The sequence below is a fragment of the Carcharodon carcharias genome, assembly GCF_017639515.1.
Source record: "Carcharodon carcharias isolate sCarCar2 chromosome 29 unlocalized genomic scaffold, sCarCar2.pri SUPER_29_unloc_2, whole genome shotgun sequence".
NCBI classification, from domain to species: domain Eukaryota; kingdom Metazoa; phylum Chordata; class Chondrichthyes; order Lamniformes; family Lamnidae; genus Carcharodon; species Carcharodon carcharias.
Window position 1 is genome coordinate 3,572,860 of NW_024470665.1, and position 24,044 is coordinate 3,596,903.

At 51.6% G+C, this 24,044-nt stretch overlaps 2 protein-coding genes across 5 annotated transcripts in view; one reads left to right on the plus strand and one right to left on the minus strand.

The window, feature by feature from the left end:
* LOC121274034 (scavenger receptor cysteine-rich type 1 protein M130-like) overlaps window positions 1-24,044 on the plus strand; it is a 743,215-nt gene that overhangs the window by 246,879 nt on the left and 472,292 nt on the right. The gene's annotated exons all lie outside the window — the stretch shown is intronic.
* LOC121274032 (B-cell receptor CD22-like) overlaps window positions 1-24,044 on the minus strand; it is a 94,917-nt gene that overhangs the window by 67,305 nt on the left and 3,568 nt on the right. For all 4 annotated transcript variants that reach the window (XM_041181165.1, XM_041181164.1, XM_041181163.1 and 1 more), the window contains exons 2-5: window positions 7,691-7,745; window positions 6,984-7,346; window positions 5,541-5,834; window positions 2,618-2,878 (exon numbers count right to left, since the gene is read on the minus strand). In XM_041181165.1, coding sequence (XP_041037099.1) covers window positions 2,618-2,878; window positions 5,541-5,834; window positions 6,984-7,346; window positions 7,691-7,736 — 964 coding nt within the window. In that variant the 5' untranslated portion in view covers window positions 7,737-7,745. The remainder of the gene's footprint in view (window positions 1-2,617; window positions 2,879-5,540; window positions 5,835-6,983; window positions 7,347-7,690; window positions 7,746-24,044) is intronic.

The window sequence follows — 24,044 nt, forward strand, 5'->3', positions numbered from 1 at the left end:
TGAGCTCGACCGATTTATCTCGAATCAGTCGTTAGTGTCGCTACTAGCGCAGTCGGGATTATTCAGCAGGTGCCGTCCAATCGCGGAATCACACCTCACAGTGGACGTGTCGTCTGGGGTTTTTTGCGAGCGCGGACTGGCTGAGTACGGTCCGCAGTCTGCCTATTACGAGCAGCCGAAGGGACGCGCTGTTTGGTACGATCAGCCAATCGCTGGATCGTATGGCCAAAGCGCCTGGCATCACACCGACGTTGAAATTGACAGAGTCAACATCGCTCAATTGCGTAATAGGCTGTACGTCTTCTCCAACTGACAGCAGCAACCTGTGAGTGGAAGGTGCCACTCGTGTGGTCCTTGCTCAGCAGCAAATAGCTTCGTCAGGAATTTGGCATCTTTGCGTTTGCTCTGATGAGTCCAAGATGGAAAGCTTTGGCAGGATGTCTCTCTTTCAGCAATACTCAAGAAGGCTGCGCATTTTATATCATATATTATATCATATTTGGGATAGGGTGGGGAACGAGATGGTGCAATGGTTTAGGCACGCCCCTGACAGCCCTGAGACTCATGGTCAAATCCGACGGAGATATTTCCAACACAAAAAGAGGCCATTCGGCCCATCTGCTCCGTGCTGGTGTTTCTGCTCCACACCAGCTTTCCCCCACCACCCCCCCCATCTCACCCCATCCCCATATCCTTCTAGTCCTTTCTCCCTCATGTGTTTATCCAGCTTCCCCCTTAAACACATCGACACTATTCACCTCGACCACTCCCTGTGGGAGCGAGTCCCACATTCTCCCCACTCTCTGGGTAAAGAAGTTTCTCCTGAATCCCCCCATTGGGTTTATCAGTGACGATCTCATATCGATGGTCCCCTAGTTCTGGTCTCACCCCGACAAGTGGAAACATCTTCTCTATGTCTGCCCTATGGAAACCCTTTCATCATTTTAAAGACCTCGATCAGGTCACCCCCTCAGCCTTCTCTTTTCTAGGGAAAAGAGCCCCAAGCCTGTTCAGTCTCTCCCGATGGTTATAACCCCTCAGTTCTGTAGATGAGAATGACTTGCATTTCTCTAATGCCTTTCACCACCTCAGGACGTATCTCAGCCAATGAAGGACATTTTTTTTTTAAAGCTTGGTCACTGTTGTAATCTAGGAAACACAGCAGCAAGGTTGCGCACAACAAGATCCCACTAACAGCACTGTGATAATGACCCAGATCTTCAGAGTTTAGTGGTGTCGGTTGAAGGATACAAATTGGACCACAGGACACCAGGGAGAACTCCCACCCCCCTCCTGTACCCCCCAAGATCAACACCTCTCCGCCATTCCTAATTTTGGGTTTGAATTCCAGAGCTCAGGGAACACCCCCAGGCAGATGAAGGCACGGCCGCCAATGGTGGAGCGATGGGAATCGGGGGATGGTCAAGATGCCGGAGTTGGAGGAGAGCAGAGATCTCGGAGGGTTGTAGGGGCTGGAGGAGGTTACAGAGATAGGGAGGATTGTAGGGGCTGGAGGAGGTTACAGAGATAGTGAGAGATGTAGGGGCTGGAGGAGGTTACAGAGTAAGGGAGGATTGTAGGGGCTGGAGGAGGTTACGGAGTTAGGGAGGGTTGTAGGGGCTGGAGGAGGCTACAGAGGTAGTGAGGATTGAAGGGTCTGGAGGAGGTTACAGAGATAGGGAGTGTTGTAGGAGCTGGAGGAGGTAACAGAGATAGGGAGGGTTGTAGGGGCTGGAGGAGGTTACAGAGATAGGGAGTGTTGAAAGGTCTGGAGGAGGTTACAGAGATAGGGAGGGTTGAAGGGTCTGGAGGAGGCTACAGAGATAGGGAGGGTTGAAGGGTCTGGAGGAGGTTACAGAGATAGGGAGGGTTGAAGGGTCTGGAGGAGGTTACAGAGATAGGGAGTGTTGAAAGGTCTGGAGGAGGTTACAGAGATAGGGAGGGTTGAAGGGGCTGGAGGAGGTTATAGAGCTAGGGAGGATTGAAGGGTCTGGAGGAGGTTACAGAGATAGGGAGGGTTGAAGGGTCTGGAGGAGGTTACAGAGATAGGGAGGGTTGAAGGGTCTGGAGGAGGCTACAGAGATAGGGAGGGATGTAGGGACTGCAGGAGGTTACAGAGATAGGGAGGATTGAAGGGTCTGGAGGAGGTTACAGAGATAGGGAGTGTTGTAGGAGCTGGAGGAGGTAACAGAGATAGGGAGGGTTGTAGGGTCTGGAGGAGGTTACAGAGATAGGGAGGGTTGTAGGGGCTGGAGGAGGTTACAGAGATAGGGAGTGTTGTAGGAGCTGGAGGAGGTAACAGAGATAGGGAGGGTTGTAGGGGCTGGAGGTGGTTACAGAGATAGAGAGGGGTGTAGGGACTGCAGGAAGTTACAGAGATAGGGAGGGGAGAGGGAGGAATTTGAAGACAGGGTTGAAGTTTGAAAATGGACTCTTTGCTGGACCAGGAGCCAGTGTAGCTCAACGACTGACATGAGGTGGGGGTGGGGGGGGGGGGGGTGCGGGGGTGGGGTGATGGTTGAACGAAACTTGGGTCGAGTTAGGATAGGAGAGCAACAGTTTTGGAAGAGATGGAGTGGATGGAGGGTGGGAGTTGGGAGGTTTTTGTGATACATACGTAATGTTACGATGCTGACGTCATCAGAGGTGGTTCGTCCAACTGAATTAGATGCTTCACAGCGATAGGTATCACGGTCTTGAAGATTGCTCAATGTTTTGCTCGGTCTTAACGTGAGGACACCGCGGGCAGTCACACGCTTCCATGCGTAATTTGATACCGGAGGGTTACTGCTTGTGACCATACACGTTAAACTCACACTGCGTGGGTCAGACGTTGGTGAATAGTGAGAAGACTCAATGTAAACCAGCTTTGGGGCATCTGAATTAAGAAGAGAACAGACTTACTGAACCACGTTAATGCTAGTGGGGGATCACAGACTTCAGGCAGACCACGGACAGTCCAGAACCCACCGGGGGCCAGGGATTCATTACCAGGGGACACACATTGTTATGCAGAATGTGATAGAGAGGCAGGAACAGGAGGAGGCCATTCAGCCCCTCGAGCCTGTTACACACTAACAGGAGGAGTCCATTCAGCCCCTTCTCGAGCCTGTTACACAGGAACAGGAGGAGGCCCATTCAGTCCCCCCCTCGAGCCTGTTACACAGGAACAGGAGGAGGCCCATTCAGTCCCCCCCTCGAGCCTGTTACACAGGAACAGGAGGAGGCCCATTCAGCCCTCTCGAGCCTGTTACACAGGAACAGGAGGAGGCCCATTCAGCCCCGGGATTATTCTGGTGACACTGCGCAGCACCCGCTCAAAGGACAATATAAACCTCCCAGAGGCCGGGACCCAGAACTGAAACCAATGACTAAAACAATCGAAATAATTAACAATTTGTTTCTTGGTAGAGGGATAAATATCGGCCCCAGGGACACCGGGGGGAACTCCCTCCTGCTCTTCCTCCAAATAGTGGCTGTAGGATCTTTCACACCCGCCCGAGAGGGCAGACGGGGGACTCGGTTTAATGTCTCATCTGACAGACAGCACCTCCGAAAGTGCAGCACTCCCTCAGTACTGACCCTCCGACAGTGCAGCACTCCCTCAGTACTGACCCAAAGACAGTGCAGCACTCCCTCAGTACCGACCATCTGACAGTGCAGCACTCCCTCAGTACTGACCCTCTGACAGTGCAGCATTCCCTCAGTACCAACCCTCTGACAGTGCAGCACTCCCTCAGTACTGACCCTCTGACAGTGCAGCACTCCCTCAGTACTGACCCTCCAACAGTGCAGCACTCCCTCAGTACTGACCCAAAGACAGTGCAGCACTCCCTCAGTACCGACCCTCTGACAGTGCAGCACTCCCTCAGTACTGACCCTATGAAAGTGCAGCACTCCCTCAGTACTTACCCTCTGAAAGTGCAGCGTTCCCTCAGTACTGACCCTCTGACAGTGCAGCACTCCCTCAGTACTGACCCTCTGAGGGTGCATCATTCCCTCAGTACTGACCCTCTGACAGTGCAGCACTCCCTCAGCACTGACCCTCCGACAGTGCAGCACACCCTCAGTACTGACACTCCGACAGTGCAGCACTCCCTCAGTACTGAACCTCCGACAGTGCAGCACTCCCTCAGCACTGACCCTCCGACAGTGCGGCACTCCCTCAGTACTGACCTCCGACAGTGCAGCACTCCCTCAGCACTGACCCTCCGACACTGCAGCGCACCCTCAGTACTGACCCTCTGACAGTGCAGCACTCCCTCAGTACTGACCCTCTGACAGTGCAGCACTCCCTTAGTACTGACCCACTGACAGTGCAGCACTCCCTCAGTACTGACCCTCTGACAGTGCAGCACTCCCTCAGTACTGACCCTCCCACAGTGCAGCACTCCCTCAGTACTGACCCTCCGACAGTGCAGCACTCCCTCAGTACTGACCCTCCGACAGTGCAGCACTCCCTTAGTACTGACCCTCTGACAGTGCAGCACTCCCTCAGTACTGACCCAAAGACAGTGCAGCACTCCCTCAGTACTGACCCTCCGACTGTGCAGCACTCCCTCAGTACTGACCCTCTGACAGTGCAGCACTCCCTCAGTACTGACCCTCCGACAGTGCAGCACTCCCTCAGTACTGACCCTCCGACAGTGCAGCACTCCCTCAGTACTGACCCTCCGACAGTGCAGCACTCCCTCAGTACTGACCCTCTGACAGTGCAGCACTCCCTTAGTACTGACCCACTGACAGTGCAGCACTCCCTCAGTACTGACCCTCTGACAGTGCAGCACTCCCTCAGTACTGACCCTCCCACAGTGCAGCACTCCCTCAGTACTGACCCTCCGACAGTGCAGCACTCCCTCAGTACTGACCCTCCGACAGTGCAGCACTCCCTTAGTACTGACCCTCTGACAGTGCAGCACTCCCTCAGTACTGACCCTCCGACAGTGCAGCACTCCCTCAGTACTGACCCTCCGACAGTGCAGCACTCCCTCAGTACTGACCCTCTGACAGTGTAGCACTCCCTCAGTACTGACCCTCCAACAGTGCAGCACTCCCTCAGTACTGACCCTCTGACAGTGCAGCACTCCCTCAGTACTGACCCTCCGACAGCGCGGCACTCCCTCAGTACTGACCCTCCGACAGTGCAGCACTCCCTCAGTACTGACCCTCCGACAGTGCGGCATTCCCTGCCTGTGGAATGTCAGGCTGAATATTGGTGCCCAAACCTGTGGTGTCGGTTGCTTGAACCCATGACCTTCTGACTACGGTGCTCCTCAGAAGATGTAATGATCAAGTTCAAACGGAAATTGGACGGACACTTGAGGGATATAATCTTGCAGGGATATGGGAATGGAGCTGGGTGGGTGGGGAGGGCTATTTGGGCTGACAGGATTGCTCTACAGAGAGACAGCTGGGACCCGATGGGCTGAATCCCTCCCCCTGTGTCCTAATGTCTCTGTGATTGAGCCAAGCTGACAGATTAAGGCTGGACTCTTACCGCCTGGTGGTTGGATCTCTGTTAGCGAGCTCTCATTACTTACATTGCACGTTTAAGGTGAAAATCTTTTGCTGAACTTCTCCTTTTGCTGTTCGAATTCCACAACTCAGTGTCCGCTCATTATCCTTGTACGAAGGGATGAAACTCAGCCCGCATCCGGAAGTCCATCCATTTAGTTTAGTCTCACTGATATTTGAGGTTGTGGATTTGTTTAAGCCTTCGAAATTGGACCATTGGAGGAACCCAGGACACAAAAACTTCACCGAGCAAACAATGGTCACCTCCTTTCCCTCCTTGATCTCAGTCATTGGTGATATGGATATCATACTAGACGCATCTTCAGAGAAACAGTGAAGTGAGACACAATGTTAATACACAGTCAACTCTGAAAGAAAATACCAATGATCCAGGAACGCACTGAACTAGAAAGAGTACACAGAGTACTCTGGCACAGAGTACAACATTATATTGAGTCTAAATGAAGACTGGAACTGTGCACAGAGCTCCCAGTGTGGTCTAACCAAGGGATATGGAGACTGGAACTGTGCGCAGTGCTCCCAGTGAGGTCTAACCAAGGGATATGGAGACTGGAACTGTGCACAGTGCTCCCAGTGTGGTCTAACCAAGGGATATGGAGACTGGAACTGTGCACAGTGCTCCCAGTGTGTTCTAACCAAGGGATACGGAGACTTGAACTGTGCACAGTTCTCCCAGTGTGTTCTAACCAAGGGATATGGAGACCGGAACTGTGCACAGCGATCCCAGTGTGGTCTAGCCAAGGGTCATGGAGACTTCTCAGTGCTCCAGCTCCAAGCAAGGTGTTTTGATCTGGGTGAGGCGGCTTCAATCCACATGGAGGGGCTGGGAGAAGCTGGGATCTTTCTCCCTCGGAGCAGAGAAGGTTAAGTGGGAGATTGAATCGGGACGTTCAACATCAGGAGGGGGTTTGGATAGAGTCAATGATGAGAAAGTGTTTCCAGCGGCAGGAGGGTCGGTAACCAGAGGGACACAGATTGAAGAGAATCGGGGAAAAGGACCAGAGGGAGGGGAGATGAGGAGGATTTTTTTTTGACCCAGCGAGTTGTTGTGATCTGGAAGGCGCTGCCTGAAAGGGCGGTGGAAGCAGATTCAATAGGAACTTTCAAAAAGGGGGGGAATTGGAGAAATACTCGAAGGGGAAAATTTGCAGGTCTGTGGGGGGAAAGGATGGGGTGGGGAGAGTGGGGGCTAATTGGACAGAACTTTCAAAGAGCCAGCACAGGCATGATGGGGTCAATGGACTCCTGCTGATGTTATAATATTGAATAAAAACATACCAGAGAACGCTCACATTAGGTTCGGTTTGGAATAAGGGCATGGGATCAGGAAGAGTCCATTCAGCCCCTCAAGCTTGTTACAAAGGAACAGGAGGAGGCCCATTCAGCCCCCTGCATCCTGTCTTCAGTTAATTTGATTATGGCTGGAGCAGAAGAATTTTGAAACCTACTGGCTATTTCAATGGTGACTCCAACTGGGTCGGAATACTTATGTCCATAACTGACTTCCATTCGGAAATGATACAGCCCTTGGTCCATCTGCTGCAAGTTGTCTATTTGCAAGGTACAATCTCTATTATTCTTCCAATCGCCGAGGAACTTTGTACGACCCTGGAACTGCGGGTCTGAGGGCCCACTGGAGTTGATCACTTGGTTTCCATGGATCTTGTCTTCGTGTAACCAGGCGATCCTCACCAGGGTGTCACTGTGGCGTTGGATTGCATACTGGAATGTGCATGGGATCACCAGACAGGAACCTTCAACTCCCTTGACATCCCGGGGGGCGTCCACTGACCACTTATCACAAAGAATATCTAGAACGAGAACAATGTGGATTTGTACAGGGTCTAAATCACAATGAAAGACCACACAACGTTTCATAAATGGCTGCAGGTATAAGAAAGGAGACATTTAATATCCCACCCAGTCTAATCCCACTCTCCCTCCTCACTCCCCACACCCTTTAATATTCCTCCCAGTTTAATCCCAGCCTCTCTACCCTCCTAGCCCTGATAAAAAGCCATATTTCTAAACAATATCTTGTTGTCCACTCCCCAGAACCTCCAATCCTCCTCACTAAGGCACCTTGGGTTTTCTCTCACCATCTTAAGTCTACTCTGTATCTCAGCGGTTAAAGTACAGTTAAAGGGACACCTACCACAGCAAGCCGACAGGAGCAGTCCGATGATTAATAATGGTTTCATTTCCAAAGTCTGAAAGGAAATTGAAGACAATTAATGGTAACATTTGCTGTAAAATCTCTGTAGTCCCTTTGTCCACCATTCTCGCTGGAATGTCCAACACAGGAAAGTATCTCCGAGGATCCTATGTCACTCTATCAGCAGAAGAGGCTGTCAGCCATTGTGGACTGAGACGGGGAGAAATGACTTCGCTCAGGGATTTGTGAATCTTTGTAATTCTCTTCCCCAGGAAGCTGTGGATGGCCTTTCACTGATACGATTAGCCGGAGAGTCAGTACTGAGGGAGTGCCGCACTGTCTGAGGGTCAGTACTGAGGGAGTGCTGCACTGTCAGAGGGTCAGCACTGAGGGAGTGCCGCACTGTCGGAGGGTCAGTACTGAGGGAGTGCTGCACTGTCGGAGAGTCAGTACTGAGGGAGTGCTGCACTGTCAGAGGGTCAGCACTGAGGGAGTGCCGCACTGTCGGAGGGTCAGTACTGAGGGAGTGCCGCACTGTCGGAGGGTCAGTACTGTGGGAGTGCTGCACTGTCGGAGGGTCAGTACTGAGGGAGTGCTGCACTGTCAGAGGGTCAGTACTGAGGGAGTGCAGCACAGTCGGAGGGTCAGTACTGAGGGAGTGCAGCACAGTCGGAGGGTCAGTACTGAGGGAGTGCAGCACAGTCGGAGGGTCAGTACTGAGGGAGTGCAGCACAGTCGGAGGGTCAGTACTGAGGGAGTGCTGCACTGTCAGAGGGTCAGTACTGAGGGATTGCAGCACTGTCGGAGGATCAGTACTGAGGGAGTGCTGCACTGTCGGAGGGTCAGTACTGAGGGAGTGCTGCACTGTCAGAAGGAGTGGAGTTTTGTTGAAGGTGACTCCTTTGGGAATGAACAATGAAGTCACCCTCATCTGCCCTCTCGGGCGGGTGTGAATGATCCCATGGCCACTATTGGGAAGGAAAGGCGGGGGGGTTGGGGGGGGGTGGATGGGGGAGTTTTCCCCGGTGTCCTGGGACCAATATTTATTCCTCAACCAACATCACTAAAAGAACAGAGCATCCGGGTCGTTATGACATTGCTGTTTGTGGGACGTTGCTGTGCGCAAATTGGCTGCTGTGTTCCCAGCATTGGCAAATGCGAGAGGGGGATAGAGATTTCTAGAGCAGGTGGGCGCATTTCATAGGCAAGTGGCGAGGAGGCAAATAAAAATCACGAATGCGAGGCAGGATAAAGGGGAAGTGCGGGAGATGGAGTGAGACAGAAAGAGATGGAATAATTCAGATCTAAAGGATGGCCATAGAGAAAGGGAGGGTGCAAAGCAGGTTAAACAACAAAGGAGGTTAGAAGAAGAGAGTGTCATTGAAAATCCGAAGAAGAATTCTCAGAGAGAGCAAACGAATGGAGAGGAGGAACGTGAGAATGAATGACAGAGAGTAAACGACAGGAGGGAGAGAACGGAGACAGAGGGAGAGAGAGAAATTGGCGGAGAAGGGAGAGAGAGAGAGAGAGAGAGATGGAAAGAGGGATGGGGGTAGAGAGAGGGAGAAAGAGGGGGAAGGGTTAGAGAGGGACAGTGATGGAGAGTGGGGGGGGAGAAAGAGAGGAAGAGGGGCAGAAACAAATAGAGTCGGGGGGGGAGAGAGAGAGAGAGAGAGAGAACTGGAAGAGGGACGGGGGAGAGAGTGAGATGGAGGGGGGGGGAGAAAGAGACGGAGAGGGGGAGAGGGAGAAATGGAACGAGGGACAGGGGGTAGAGAGAGAGGGAGGGAGGGAGAGAGAGAGAGAGAGATGGAGGGTGTGAGTTAGAGGACAGGGAAAGAGAGAGAGAGAGAGGGATGGAGAGAAAGGGGGAGGGGGTAGAGAGAGAGAGATGGAGAAATGGAGGGGAGAGAGAGAGGGATTGAGAAAGGGAGCCGGGAGGGAGAGAAATGGAGAGAGGGAGGTGAGGGAAGTGGAAAGGGAGAGGGGAGATGGAGGGATGGGGGGAGAAGGAGGGACAGATGGGGAGAGGGGTGAGTGGGAGAGAGAGAGAGAGAGAGAGATGGTTAGAGGGAGGGAGATGGAGGGAGAGAGATGGAGATAGGGAGGGGGAGAGAGGCAGGGAGAGATGGAGATGGAGAGAGAGAGGTAGAGTGATTGTGATGGGGGAGAGGGAGGATGTAGTAATTATGGTTTTATTTAGTGTGTAATGTACCTTTAAGAATAATTTTTGTTAAGGAATATTACAAAATAAATTGGAATAAAGTAAGAGGGGTAGATGAAGTGAGAGATCTTGGCGTACAAGTAGACAGGTCCCTGAAGGCAGCAGTTCAAGTAGACAAGGTTGTAAAGAAGGCATATGGAATGCTCTCCTTCGTTGGCAGAGGTATAGCATATAAAAGTGAGGATATAATGTTGGAATTGTATAAAACACTGGTGAGGCCACAACTGGAGTATTGTGTGCAGTTCTGGTCACCGCATTACAGGAAGGATGTAATAGCTCTGGAGAGAGTGCAGCGGAGGTTTACAAGAATGTTGCCAGGGTTAGAAAAGTGTAGCTACGAGGAGAGATTGGATAGGTTGGGGTTATTTTCCTTAGAACAAAGAAGGCTGAGAGGTGACTTGATTGAGGTGTACAAAATGATGAGGGGAATAGATCGAGTGGACAGAATAAAATTGTTTCCCTTGGTGGAGAATTCTAGAACCAGGGGACATAGATTCAAGATAAGTGGCAGAAGGTGTAGGGGGGGCGTGAGGAAGAACTTTTTTACGCAGAGGGTAGTGGGTGCCTGGAATTCACTGCCCAAGTTGGTGGTAGAGGCAGAAATTCTTTTAAAAAGTACTTGGATCTGCACCTTAAGTGCTTTAAGCTGCAGGGCTATGGGCCGGGTGCAGGGAGGTGGGATTAGAAAGGGCAGCTGGGTGTCCTGGGGCTGGCATGGACAAGATGGGCCGAATAGCCTCCTTCTGTGCTGTAACTTTTCTATAGTTCTATGGTTCTAAGACCACATGATCTGTAGTAACCAATAGGAGAGTAGCGCGGGCTACCTCAGGAGTCAGTGTAGAGATAGAGTTGGAGTTGAGAGCATGCTTGCAGTTGCTGCTGAGTATATTGTAAATAAACTTAATGTCTCCACCCAAGGGGCGTCTGCAGATAAACTCTGTGATCAATAGTAGCAACTCAGCCACCCTACAACAAACTGGCGATGAGGAAGGGACAGGATTGAACAGAAGAAATCAAGTTAGAAAGAAATTGGCACTGTACCTCTCCTGGTGATTGGAAATAGCTAACTCTGTTAGAATTAAAGAAGTTATCCCCTCTCAAAATTCCACAATTCAAAAGGACTGATCCTTTTGAACCAGCCACAGACATAGAAACATAGAAACAGGAGGAGGCCATTCAGCCCTTCGAGCCTGCTCCGCCATTCATTATGATCATGGCTGATCATCCAACTCAGCAGACTGCTTTCTCCCCATACCTTTTGATCCCTTTCACCCCAAGATTTATATCTAACTCCTTCTAGAAAACATACAATGTTTTGGCCTCAACTACTTTCTGTGGTAGCGAATTCCACATGCTCACCACTCTCTGGGTGAAGAAATTTCTCCTCATCTCAGTCCTAAATGGTCCACCCCGTATCCTCAGACTGTGACCCCTGGTTCTGGACTCCCCCACCATCGGGAACATCCTTCCTGCATCTACCCTGTCTAGTCCTGTTAGAATTTTATAGGTTTCTATGAGATCTCCCCTCATTCTTCTGAACTCCAGCGAATATAATCCTAACCGACTCAATCTCTCCTCTTATGTCATCCCAGGAATCAGTCTGGTAAACCTTCGCTGCACTCCCTCTACAGCAAGAACATTCTTCCTCAGATAAGGAGACCAAAACTGCACACAATATTCCAGGTGTGGTCTCACCAAGGCCCTGTACAATTGCAGCAAGACATCCCTGTTCCTGTACTCGAATCCTCTCACTATGAAGGCCAACATACCATGTGCCTTCTTTACCGCCTGCTGCACCTGCATGCTTACCTTCAGTGGCTGGTGTACAAGGACACCAATCGCTGCAAGTCTCACTACATGGAATGCCTCACGTTCTTTTATCAAGCGAACGAGGTTATGGGTGAAGAGAAGAGGCGAGCGATCCTCTTGAGTACTTGTGGGAGCAAAGCCTACAGTTTGATTCGAAGTCTGATCGCACCCAGAGCCCCAGATTTGAAAAATTTTGACGAATGGGCGGACCTCTTGAAGGGTCATTTTCAACTCAAACCCCGCCCCCCCGTCACGATGCAGAGGCTCAGGTTGACATGACGAAATAGAGCCCTGGGTGAGACAATTGCGTGCTCCGTGGCAAATCTGAAGCAGCTAGTGGAATATTGTGAGCTCGGTAGGACTCTGAATGATGTGCTCAGAGATCGTTTGGTGCGCGGTGTGAAAAGAGGGCAGAGAACAGAAAAGATTATTGTCCGAAGTCGACCTGGTTTTCCAGAAGGTGCTAGAGACAGCGCTGGGCTTGGAAAGCACTATAAGAGACTCACAAGTAATACAGGGTGAGCAAAATGGCTCCATCCTCCACATCAGATGGAAATCCCCAACTTAAAAGAGTATGAAAATGCAAGACTCTCCCGAGAATCAGGAAACAGCCCCCACCAGCCAAAGAATAAAGGAACATAGCTGAGCAGTGAAATCATAGCATCATTTCAGTAGAGGTGGAAACCCTCAGTTCCCCCAGCGATTGGCAGTTTTAAAAAATCGAATGCTACTCTTGTCACAGGATCGGACATAAGATGAGGCAGTGCAAGGAAAGATCCGAACAGGCTGGTAAACAAAAGACAAAGCCCAATGGAATCTACAATGCAGAAGAGCCTGAAACAGCAAATTCAGACATTTACTCATTGCCTAATCTGAAAGTTGGAAAGACAGAACCAATATTTGTCAAAGTGAAAGTAAATGGCAGACCTGTTAGAATGGAATTGGACCCGAGAGTTTCCAGTACAGGAACTGAGGATCAAGCCTTCAGATATTTCAATAATGCTGAACATCAGTTAAGTTGAGAACAAGCAGCCACCAAACAAAAAACATGTACGGGTGAAGACATTCAAGTAAAAGGCACAAGCAGAGTAATTGTCCATTATGAATGTCAATCGGCAAAGCTACCAGTGTTGGTCTTGAGAGGCAGAGGACCAAGTCTTCTAGGGTGAAATTGGCTAAGGGAAATCAACCTTGATTGGCCCTGAGATACCAAAAGGAAGCTGGAAGCGTTCCTGTTTTGGAAAAGGAGTGTGTAAGGACTCAACAAGCTGGAGGAATTCAGGTTACCTTAAACCAAAACCTGAAAGAACAGCAGGAGGAGCTCGGAGAGACCCTGCTCGGTGACAGAGTCCGAGACGAGGCGAGCGACCCTCGCAGGGAACAGGAAAACCAGTTGAAAGACCTTCACAGATGACGAGACTCCCCCAGGTCTGAGTTTGTACCTCTGGAAAAGCCTGAAGAGAAACAGAAAGAATTCGGCACCTATCTGAACAAACTGAAGGAGGAGTTGGCAGAGGAGACACAGCAAGGTTCGGTTTTCCAGGAGGCAGCAAACCAATACAAAAAAGTGAAGGAAGAGGTGATGAGTCAGCTCAATGACGCCAAAGAGACTTTGTAAGCAAAAGCCGCAGAATTTCCCAAGAAGACAGACAGATGATGAAATTCTGGGAGACTCGGCCACTCAGCTCAGACATGTTGAGCTTGCATCTGAGAGAAGTCCGTCCGGTAGCGAAGTCAGAAAGTAGGCCGAGATTACAGCCTGCGCTAGGAAGGAGAAGGCACATGGAAAGGAGATGCAGAAATACTAATAGGACTTTAACCCTGGCCGCGCACGGATACACTTTCGTATATTGGCCTGGCAGTCAAATCGCAAACGCCGATGTCTTCAGTATTTACCTTTACAAGAGAATGGTGAACCGGTCCCAGTTCCACAGGAACTTGTTTGATGTTAAATTCCTTAGGTTCCTCACTGGCGTGTGCTCGACAGATCAGAGACTGGACAAGCCGGGACCCAGTCCTGTCTCGAGTGTGAGAACCGGTGCTACGTGGTTGGTCTCAGGAGTCCGTATCTGATGAAATTAACCTTTACTTCAACAGCAGACATGAAATAACCAGCCAGGGTGGTATCTTATTGTGGGGAGCACGAGCGATAGTTCCTCCAAAGGGAAGGGAGCCACTATTAATTGAGCTACACAGTTGCCCATCCAGGAATTTCCTGAATGAAGACCACAGCACTCAGCTATCCATGGGGGCCTGGGATGGATGGTGAAATAGAGAGTTTAGTAAAGCGCTGTGGGCAATGTCAGCAACTGCAGAGGTTGCCAGTGGCAGCTCTGTTACACCCCTGGGAGTGGCCAGGTAGACCCTGGGTGCGGTTACACACTGACTACACCTGGGCCTTTCCTGGGAACAGTGTTTCTGCTCATTGGCGATGCCCATTCAAAATGGTTGGAGGCATATGAAACACAAAAGGTTAGCATGCAGGTGCAGCAAGTAGTTAAGGCGGCAAATGGAATTTTGGCCTGTATTGCTGGGGTGGTGGTGGTGGAGTGGGGGGGCGGGGGGGGGGTGTTGGAGGTTAAAAATAGAGAAGTCTTGTTACACCTGTACAGGGTGAGGCTGCACCTGGAGTACTGTGTACAGTTTGGGACCCTGTATTGAAGAAAGGATGTACTAGCATCAGAGGCAGTCCAAAAGAGATTCACTCGGCTGATTCCTGGGGTGAAGGGGTTGGCTTATCAAGAACGGCTAAACAGGTCAGGCCTTTATTCATTAGAGTTTAGAAGAATGAGGGGTGATCTTATTGAAACGTACAGGATTCTGAGGGGGTTTGACAGGGTAGATGTTAAGAAGGTGTTTCCACTTGTGGGGGAATCTCGAACTAGGGGACATAGTTACAGAATAAGGGGGCACTCGTTTAAAACTGAGATGCTGGTTATGACCCAGCAGTTGGTAAAACAGAGTTAATTAAAAATCCCAGAGGGGAACTTTAAACAACTGTCATAACCTATATTTCCCAGTGGAATATTTTGAGATGCAGCTCTAAATTCAGGAATAAGACCACCAGTTCTCGAGAGGTTTTATATCAAGATACCCGAAACATTTATTAATTTACACCAGTTAAGTATATACGCATGGCTACAAATTATTACTATCATAGCTTTTTAACAAATCCCCTAAACTAATCCCCATTAAGGCAACAGCAACCCATAGACTTAACCAAAAACCAGGCAAAGCATTTTCACCTTAAAAATTTCAAATGAGGTTCTTTTCACTTTGGTTCCTTTGCAGACACAGTGGTAAGTTACAGGCTTCGATCTTACATTGTCTCTGCCCTGCACACACAACACTGCTATCGGTTACACCCAGCACATCACATTGAATGCAAATTCTCATTCTATCACCAGCCCCTTTGAACTCCACCTCTTCTAACAACAAAACCCTTTTCACAGTACCGATTTCATTAGTAATATAAACATTTCGCTTGGTCTTTGCCAGCTGGGCGCCAGATTTCACTCCCCTTCTTGAATGCTCTATTCAACAAAATGCAAATACACTTTACCTTGCTTACACCTCAAAACCAGTGCACATCAAGCATCCAGACTAGCTGTCTTTAACCCAATTACCATACACCCACAGACTAAACGACTACTCGAAAAAAAATAATTTCCAACAAAGTCATATACATTACTAGCTTCATGACAGGTGCAAACGAATTTCTTCTCTCAGAGGGTAGTGAATGTCTAGTATTCTCTACCCCAGAACGTTGTGAGAGCTAGATCACTGAAAGTATGTAAAGAGGAGGTGGATAGATTTTTGAGATACAGGGGAATATATGGGGAGCTGGCACGAAAGAGGAGTTGAGGCCTGGGGCAGATCAGTCATGGTTTTATTGAATGGCAGGGCAAGATTGAGGGGCTGAATAGTCTATTCCTGCTCCTATTTCTTGTGTTCCTTACATATGAGGTGAAGTCACCAACGTCGGCCGCAACTATTGAGAAGCTATGTCAGAGCTTAGCCATTCAGGGACCACCAGAAGTGGCCGTTTCTGATAACAGCACGGCGTTTACGAGAGCTGAGTTTCGATGGTTTACCAGCCTCAACGGTATCACTCATCTAAAACTGCACTTTGGCCACCCTCCCTCAAACAGACTGGCTGGTTCAAACGTTCCAGACTGGCGTGAAAATGCTGACTGGCGATTCCTTGGCAACCAAGCTAGCACCCTTTCTTTTTCATGACAGGAGCCCCTCCCTCACACCACGACAGCTCTCACACCCGCGGAGTTATTGTTGAAACGCCGTCTCGGGACGAGATCGAGCTTAATAATGTCGAATTTAGAAGGGAAGGTGGAAAGGAGTCAGGGAAGTCAGAAAACTAGACACGACTGGCATAGTCGTGAGAGGGAATTTACCGTGGGAGAGCTGGCATAGGCGAAAAATTTCAGGAAAGGACCAAAGTGGTTACCGGGTGAAATAAGTGTGGTGACAGGACCTCTATCTCACCACGTGGAGGTGGGAGGCTGGATCATCTGTAAACATGTGGACCCTTTAAGGAAGAGAGAGACAAATCACCAAGATTTGGTTCCACCAGTGATCGTGACCGGGTCTGTTCCCTGTTGAGGATATTCAACCCAGGACTGACAGGTCTGATGCTCCTGGAAGAGTTGAGGATACAGAACTGCAAGCGCCTGATGTCCAGGCAACTCCAGAGAAGGCGGTTCCTGACAAAGAATCCAAAATTGTGGAGCTGCAACATTCCACACATAGCACAGGAAACCACCTGAGAAACTGGACTTGTAAATTCCCTGCCCAGTGTAAACATTACGTTGTCTTGAAAAAAATATGCACTTGTAAACATAATATAGCCGAGTTAAAGGGGGAGGAATGGAGTAATAATGGGGAAAAACTTTCCCCCCAATTGTGGGGGGGGGGGGGAGGTGCGGGAGGGGGCATGTGCGAGCACGTCTCCGATTGGCGCCCCCGATTTGGGGTGCGCTGCCATTTTATGCGGGCAGGCTAAGTTAAGGCATGCCCGCGAGAGAGACCACACTCATCTCCCTGAGGCTAAGTGCAGCCTCAGGGAGATCGGCTCGGAACTAACATTTTTAATATAAATGATATAAAGACATTTCCCTGACATGTCCCTGTCATGTGTCACCTTGGGTCAGGACATGGTCCATGACATCTATCGAAAGAGTTGATAAAAATTGAACTACCCTCGCGAAGCCTCGTCCCACCCGTGGATGAGGTTTCGTGCTTTCTCTGAAGCCCGCCAGGACTCCCAGCCTCCCCACCAACCTTAGCACCAGACGGGCAGCTCCATTAATGACCTTAATTAGTTTCTCAGTGGCCTCTATAGGCCGTGGACAAGTCAGCGGGGGCACACAGCTGACTCGACTGAGCCCCCGCCGACTTGAAAATTGAAATGACAATGGGAGTTCCCCCCTACGTCATCTCATGTCATTTTACATGGGAAGATCCTGCCCCATGGTTTTATTTAGTGTGTACTGTACCTTTAAGAATAATGCATGTTAAGCAAGACCACATGACCTATAGTAACCAATAGGAGAGTAGCGCTGGCCACCTCAGCAGTCAGAGTCGAGGTAGAGTTGGAGTTGAGAGCATGCGTGTAGTTGCTGCTGAGTTTATTGTAAATAAACTTAATGTCTCCACCCAAGAAGTGTCTGCAGTTCAACTCTATCACTAATAGTACCACTCAGGTACCCTACAACAGAGGGAGAGATGGAGATGGAGGGAGAGAGGGAGCGTGATTGTGATGGGGGCAGAGAGATGGCTGGAGAGAGGGAGACTGATTGTGACAGGGAGAGAGAGAGATGGAGGTGGATGGAGAGTGAGAGAGAGAGTGGTTGTGACAGGGAGAGAGAGAGAGATGGAGAGATGGATGGAGAGAGGGATAGTGGGTGGGACAGAGAGAGAGAGATGGAGATGGATGGAGAGAGAGAGAAAGATGGAGATGGATGGAGAGAGAGAGAGTGGTTGGGGCAGGGAGAGAGAGAGAGAGATGGAGATGGATGGAGAGGGGGAGAGTGATTGTGACAGTGAGAGAGAGATAGAACTGGATGGAGAGAGGGAGAGTGGTTGTGACAGGGAGAGAGAGAGAGATGGAGGTGGATGGAGAGAGGGAGAGTGGTTGTGACAGGGAGAGAGAGAGAGTTGGAGAGATGGATGGAGAGAGGGAGAGAGAGAGAGAGATGGAGATGGATGAAGAGAGAGAGAGAGAGAGAGTAGTTGTGACAGGGAGAGAGAGAGAGAGATGGAGATGGATGGAGAGAGAGAGAGTGGTTGTGACAGAGAGATAGAGAGATGGAGCCGGGTGGAGAGGGAGAGTGGTTGTGACAGGGAGAGAGAGAGAGAGAGAGAGATAGAGAGATAGAGATGGAGCCGGACGGAGAGGGAGAGTGGTTGTGACAGGGAGAGAGAGAGAGAGATGGAGATGGATGGATAGAGAGAGAGAGATAGAGATGGATGGAGAGAGAGAGAGAGTGGTTGTGACAGGGAGAGAGAGAGAGACAGAGAGAGAGAGAGATGGAGATGGATGGAGAGCGAGAGAGAGTGGTTGTGACAGGGAGAGAGAGAGAGAGAGAGCGAGAGATAGAGATGGAGCCGGGTGGAGAGGGAGAGTGGTTGTGACAGGGAGAGAGAGTGAGGGATAGAGAGATGCAGCTGGACGGAGAGAGGGAGAATGACGAGGACAGCGTTTGTGTGGCTGGTCGATACGTTGATCTCTGCTATTTCTTTCGCTGCTGGCAGAGGAAGTTTCACATGAGCAAGTCCACCCACAAGATCCCGGCCAGCTGCAGAGGGTGGTGTATTTCTGTTTGTGATCAGGTGCTGACACATCTGATGATGTTGGTGACAGATTCAGGGTGACTCACTGCTGCCACCACAGAAAGGAACGTGATGAGGATCCCAATCGTGATCTCGAAGAAACAGGAAACCTCGCCCCTGTCTCTTTCAGTCTCAAAACCAGAATTCACCTTCTGTCTGCGTCCACCTCGGTTTCTGTGTCCAATACGACAGCTTTTTTGTGCCTTGATGATCTTTTACTGTCTTTACAGTATTTTCACTGTATCAATCTCACTAGAAGGAACATTTCTGACTTAATTTATCCAGTAATATTGTCCACGATAATTGCTTGGACATTTTGTTCATTCACGGGGCTGTGGGACTCGCTGGCTGGGCCCAGCATTTATTGCCCATCCCTAATTGCCCCTTGAGAAAGGGGTGGGTGAGCTGCCTTCTTGAGCCGCTGCAGTCCCGTGTGGTGTAGGTACACCCACAGCGCTGTTAGGGATGGAGTTCCAGGATTTTGTCCGTGTGGTGTAGGTACACCCACAGTGCTGTTAGAGAGGGAGTTCCAGGATTTTGTCCCCTGTGGTGTAGGTACACCCACAGTGCTGTTAGGGAGGGAGTCCCAGGATTTTGTCCGTGTGGTGTAGGTACACCCACAGCGCTGTTAGGGAGGGAGTTCCAGGATTTTGTCCATGTGGTGTAGGTACACCCATAGCGCTGTTAGGGAGGAAGCTCCAGGATTTTGATCCAGCGACAGTGAAGGAACAGCCGATATATTTCCAAGTCAGGATGGTGAGTGGCTTGGAGGGGAACTTCCAGGTTGGGGTGTTCCCCATGTGTCTGCTGCCCTTGTCCTTCTAGATGGTAGAGGTCGCGGGTTTGGAAGGTGCTGTTGAAGGAGCCTTGCTGAGTTGCTGCAGTGCATCTTGTAGATGGTACACACACTGCTGCCACTGTGCGTCGGTGGTGGAGGGAGTGAATGTTTGTGGATGGGGTGTCGATCAATTGGGCTGCTTTGTCCTGGATGGTGTCGAGCTTCTTGAGTGTTGTGGGAGCTGTACTCATCCAGGCAAGTGGGGAGTATTCCATCACACTCCTGACTTGTGCCTTGTAGATGGTTAACAGGCTTTGGGGAGTCAGGAGGTGAGTTACTTGCTGCAGGATTCCCAGCCTCTGACCTGCTCTTGTAGCCACAGTATTTATATGGCTGGTCCAGTACAGTTTCTGGTCAATGGTAACCCCCAGGATGTTACTAGTGGGGGATTCAGTGATGGTGATGCCATTGAATGCCAAGGGGCGATGGTTGGATTCTCTCCTGTTGGAGATTTTCATTGCCTGGCGCTTGTTAATTCAATTCATTGGTTAATGGGTTAACAGCCTCTGAATTGTTGATGGGTGCAATATCGCTCGGGTGTGCGATGGCATTGGGACCCTCGCCTGACATCATCACGCTCTAGTTTACGCTCGTTCAGATTGGCTGAGCGCCCGCTCGCCGAGCTGAGCATCCTGCCCCAGATGTGGTCTCACCAGCGCCCTGCACATCTGCAGCAAAACGTCCCTACTTTTATATTCTATCCCCCTCGCAGTCAATGATCCCATGATGTGTGGCACGCAAGTAGTCCTGTGCTGTAGCTTCACCAGGTTGGCACCTCGTTGTTGGGTGTGCCTGGTGCTGCTCCTGGCATGTCCTCTTGCACTCCTCATTGAACCAGGCTTGATGGTAATGGTAGAGTGGGGGATATACCGGGGCCATGAGGTTACAGATTGCGTTCGAGTCCAATTCTGCTGCTGCTGATGGCCCACAGCGCCTCATGGATGCCCAGCCTTCAGTTGAAATCTATCCCATTTAGCACGGTGGTAGCGCCACACAACACGATGGAGGGTATCCTCACTGTGAAGGTGGGACTTTGTCACCACAATAACTGTGCGGTGGTCACTCCTACCGACACTGTCATGGACAGATGCCTCCGCGGCAGGGCAGGTTGATGTGGATGAGGTTAAGTCTGTTTTTCCCTCTTGTTGGTTCCCTCACCACCTGGCGCAGACCCAGTCTAGCAGTGATGTCCTTGAGGACTCGGCCAGCTCGGTCAGTAGTGGCGCTACCGAGCCGCTCTTGGCGTTGGGACATTGAAGTGTCCCCCCCCACCACCCCACCCAGAGTACTTTCTGCGCCCTCGCCAGCCTCAGTGCGTCCTCCAAGCGATGTTCAACATGGAGGAGGCACCGATCCATCAGGCTGAGGGAGGGAGGTACGTGGTCATCAGCAGGAGGTTTACGCGCCCATGTCTGACCTGATGCCAGCGGGAGGGGAGGGAGTCTGGAGTCAATGTTGAAGAGTGCCAGTCCTGACCATAGCTGGCTGCACCAACACCTCTGGTGGGCATGCGCTGCTGTGGGGAAGAGGAAGAAACCAGGCATCTTGAGGGGGGAATTCCTCCAACGTTGGCAGCAGCGTTTGATCTGGGACGATGCAGCAGTGCATTGTGCAATCTGCAAGAGGGCTAGCAAAACAGGAACTGTCAAAAGTAGACGGATAAAAACAGCAACAGACGACTAACCACCGACTGATGGAGAGATTAGGCTGATTAAGATCATCTTTTGGTTAGGGTCGTGTTACAGCGAGAAAGCGGTCATCAAAAACATTCAAATAGACACCCAGTTATCGAAATATACCTCCACCGCCCCACCGACCACCAACACCCCCCAGGTCCAATACATGTGGTTTGACATTGTCCGCATGTATCCATGGTTACTGCTGGTTGGCTGCAAGGCTGCTTACCTGTAGCTATCTCTGCACAGATAGGGAGGGTTGTAGCAGTCTGGAGGAGGTTACAGAGATAGGGAGGGTTGTAGCAGTCTGGAGGAGATTACAGAGATAGGGAGGGTTGTAGCGGTCTGGAGGAGGTTACAGAGATAGGGAGGGTTGTAGCAGTCTGGAGGAGGTTACAGAGATAGGGAGGGTTGTAGCGGTCTGGAGGAGGTTACAGAGATAGGGAGGGTTGTAGCGGTCTGGAGGAGGTTACAGAGATAGGGAGGGGTGTAGGGACAGGAGTAGGTTACAGAAATAAGGAGTGTTGTAGGGACTGGAGGACGTTGCAGAGATAGGGAGGGTTGTAGGGGCCAGAGGAGGTTACAGAGATAGGGAGGGTTGTAGGGGCTGGAGGACGTTGCAGAGATAGGGAGGGTTGTAGGGGCCAGAGGAGGTTACAGAGATAGGGAGTGTTATAGGGGCTGGAGGAGGTTACAGAGATAGGGAGGGTTATAGGGGCTGGAGGCGGTTACAGAGATAGGGAGCATTGTAGGAGCTGGAGTAGGTTACAGAGATAGGGAGTGTTGCAGGGGTTGGAGTAGGTTACAGAGATAGGGAGGGTTGTAGGAAGCCGGAGGAGGTTACAGAGATAGGGAGGGTTGTAGGGGGCCAGTGGAGGTTATAGAGGTAGGGAGGGTTGTAAGGTCAGGAGGAGGTTACAGAGATAGGGAGGGCTGTAGGGTCTGGAGGAGGTTACAGAGATAGGGAGGGGTGTCGGTGCTGGAGGAGGTTACAGAGATAGGGAGGGTTGTAGGGGTCTGGAGGAGGTTACAGAGATAGGGAGGATCGTAGGGGGCTGGAAGAGGTTACAGAGATAGGGAGGGTTATAGGGGCTGGAGGCGGTTACAGAGAAAGGGAGCATTGTAGGAGCTGGAGTAAGTTACAGAGATAGGGAGGGTTGTAGGGGTCTGGAGGAGGTTACAGAGATAGGAAGGGTTGTAGGGGCCGGAGGAGGTTACAGAGATAGGGAGTGTTATAGGGGCTGGAGGAGGTTACAGAGATAGGGAGGGTTGTAGGGGCTGGAGGAGGTTACAGAGATAGGGAGGTTTGTAGGGTCTGGAGGAGGTTACAGAGATAGGGAGGGTTGTAGGGGCTGGAGGAGGTTACAGAGATAGGGAGGGGTGTCGGTGCTGGAGGAGGTTACAGAGATAGAGAGGGTTGCAGGGGTCTGGAGGAGGTTACAGAGATAGGGAGGGTTGTAGGGGCTGGAGGAGGTTACAGGGTTAGGGAGGGTTGTAGGGGCTGGAGGAGGTTACAGAGATAGGGAGGGGTGTCGGTGCTGGAGGAGGTTACAGAGATAGGGAGGGTTGTAGGGGCTGGAGGAGGTTACAGGGTTAGGGAGGGTTGTAGGGTCTGGAGGAGGGTACAGAGATAGGGAGGGTTAGAGGAGGCATTTGAACACCGCCACTTTTTGTCGTTAATCTATCCGGATTCCTTGATGATTGTAGTCACCCCTCTGCTCATCCCAGGCTGTGAGTACAGCCTGATGCCTGTACCCGCTTCATCTCCCTCTGTCCCCCTGCCCCCGGTGGACTGTTTGATAGAAAGGCCCGCATTTGCCTAGCGCCTTTCTCCACCGCAGGACCTCCCGCAGCTCCTACAGGCCAATGGTGCACTTTCACAAGCGAGGTCACGCTCGCAGCGCAACAAACCTGGCAGCTCACTGGCGCACAGCAAGATCCCACGCAATGGGGTGGCCAGAACGACCCCGTTCGTTTGTGTGGGGGATTTTTCTTTTAACGACGTTGGTTAAGGAATAAATATCGGCCCCGCCCTCCCCACCCCAGGCTTCCCTCCAGCCCGCTCCCCCCACCCCCACCACCGACACCCCCCCCCCCGCCCCGCCAAGGAGACTGGGGTGAAATCTACCCCCCCCACCCCAACCCCCTGCTCCCCCCCATCTCTGCCACCAACGTTCACTTGACATGGACCCCATAACCTGGGGTAGGACGGTCAGGAGGCTGGGGGATGGGGGCGGTGGTGGGGGGGGGTGGTGGGGTTGGGGTACGGGTGGGATGGATGCCGGGTCCGGAGATCAGGAGATGTCGGAGGGGGGGGCGGGGTGGGGGGAGTCAGGTGGTGCGGGTGGGGTAGTTGGGTGGGTGGTCGGGCAAAGTGGGTATAGTCAGAGGGGCGTCAGGCTCTTGGGGTCAGTCGGGTGGGAGGGACGGAGGGGTAGTCGGGGGTGGGGGGGTAGTCGGGGGTGGGGGGGTAGTCGGGGGTTGGTAGTCGGGGGTGGGGGGGTAGTCGGGGGTGGGGGGGTAGTCGGTGGTGGAGGGGTAGTCAGAGGTTGGTAGTCGGGCGTGGGAGGGTAGTCGGGGATGGAGGGGTAGTCGTGGGGTGGGGGGGTAGTCGGGGGTGGAGGGGTAGTCGGGGATGGAGGGGTAGTCGTGGGGTGGGGGGGTAGTCGGGGGTGGAGGGGAAGTCGGGGATGGAGGGGTAGTCGGGGATGGAGGGGTAGTCGTGGGGTGGGGGGGTAGTCGGGGGTGGAGGGGTAGTCGGGGATGGAGGGGTAGTCGTGGGGTGGGGGGGTAGTCGGGGGTGGAGGGGAAGTCGGGGATGGAGGGGTAGTCGTGGGGTGGGGGGGTAGTCGGGGGTGGAGGGGTAGTCGGGGATGGAGGGGTAGTCGTGGGGTGGGGGGTAGTCGGGGGTGGAGGGGTAGTCGGGGATGGAGGGGTAGTCGGGTGTGGGGGGGTAGT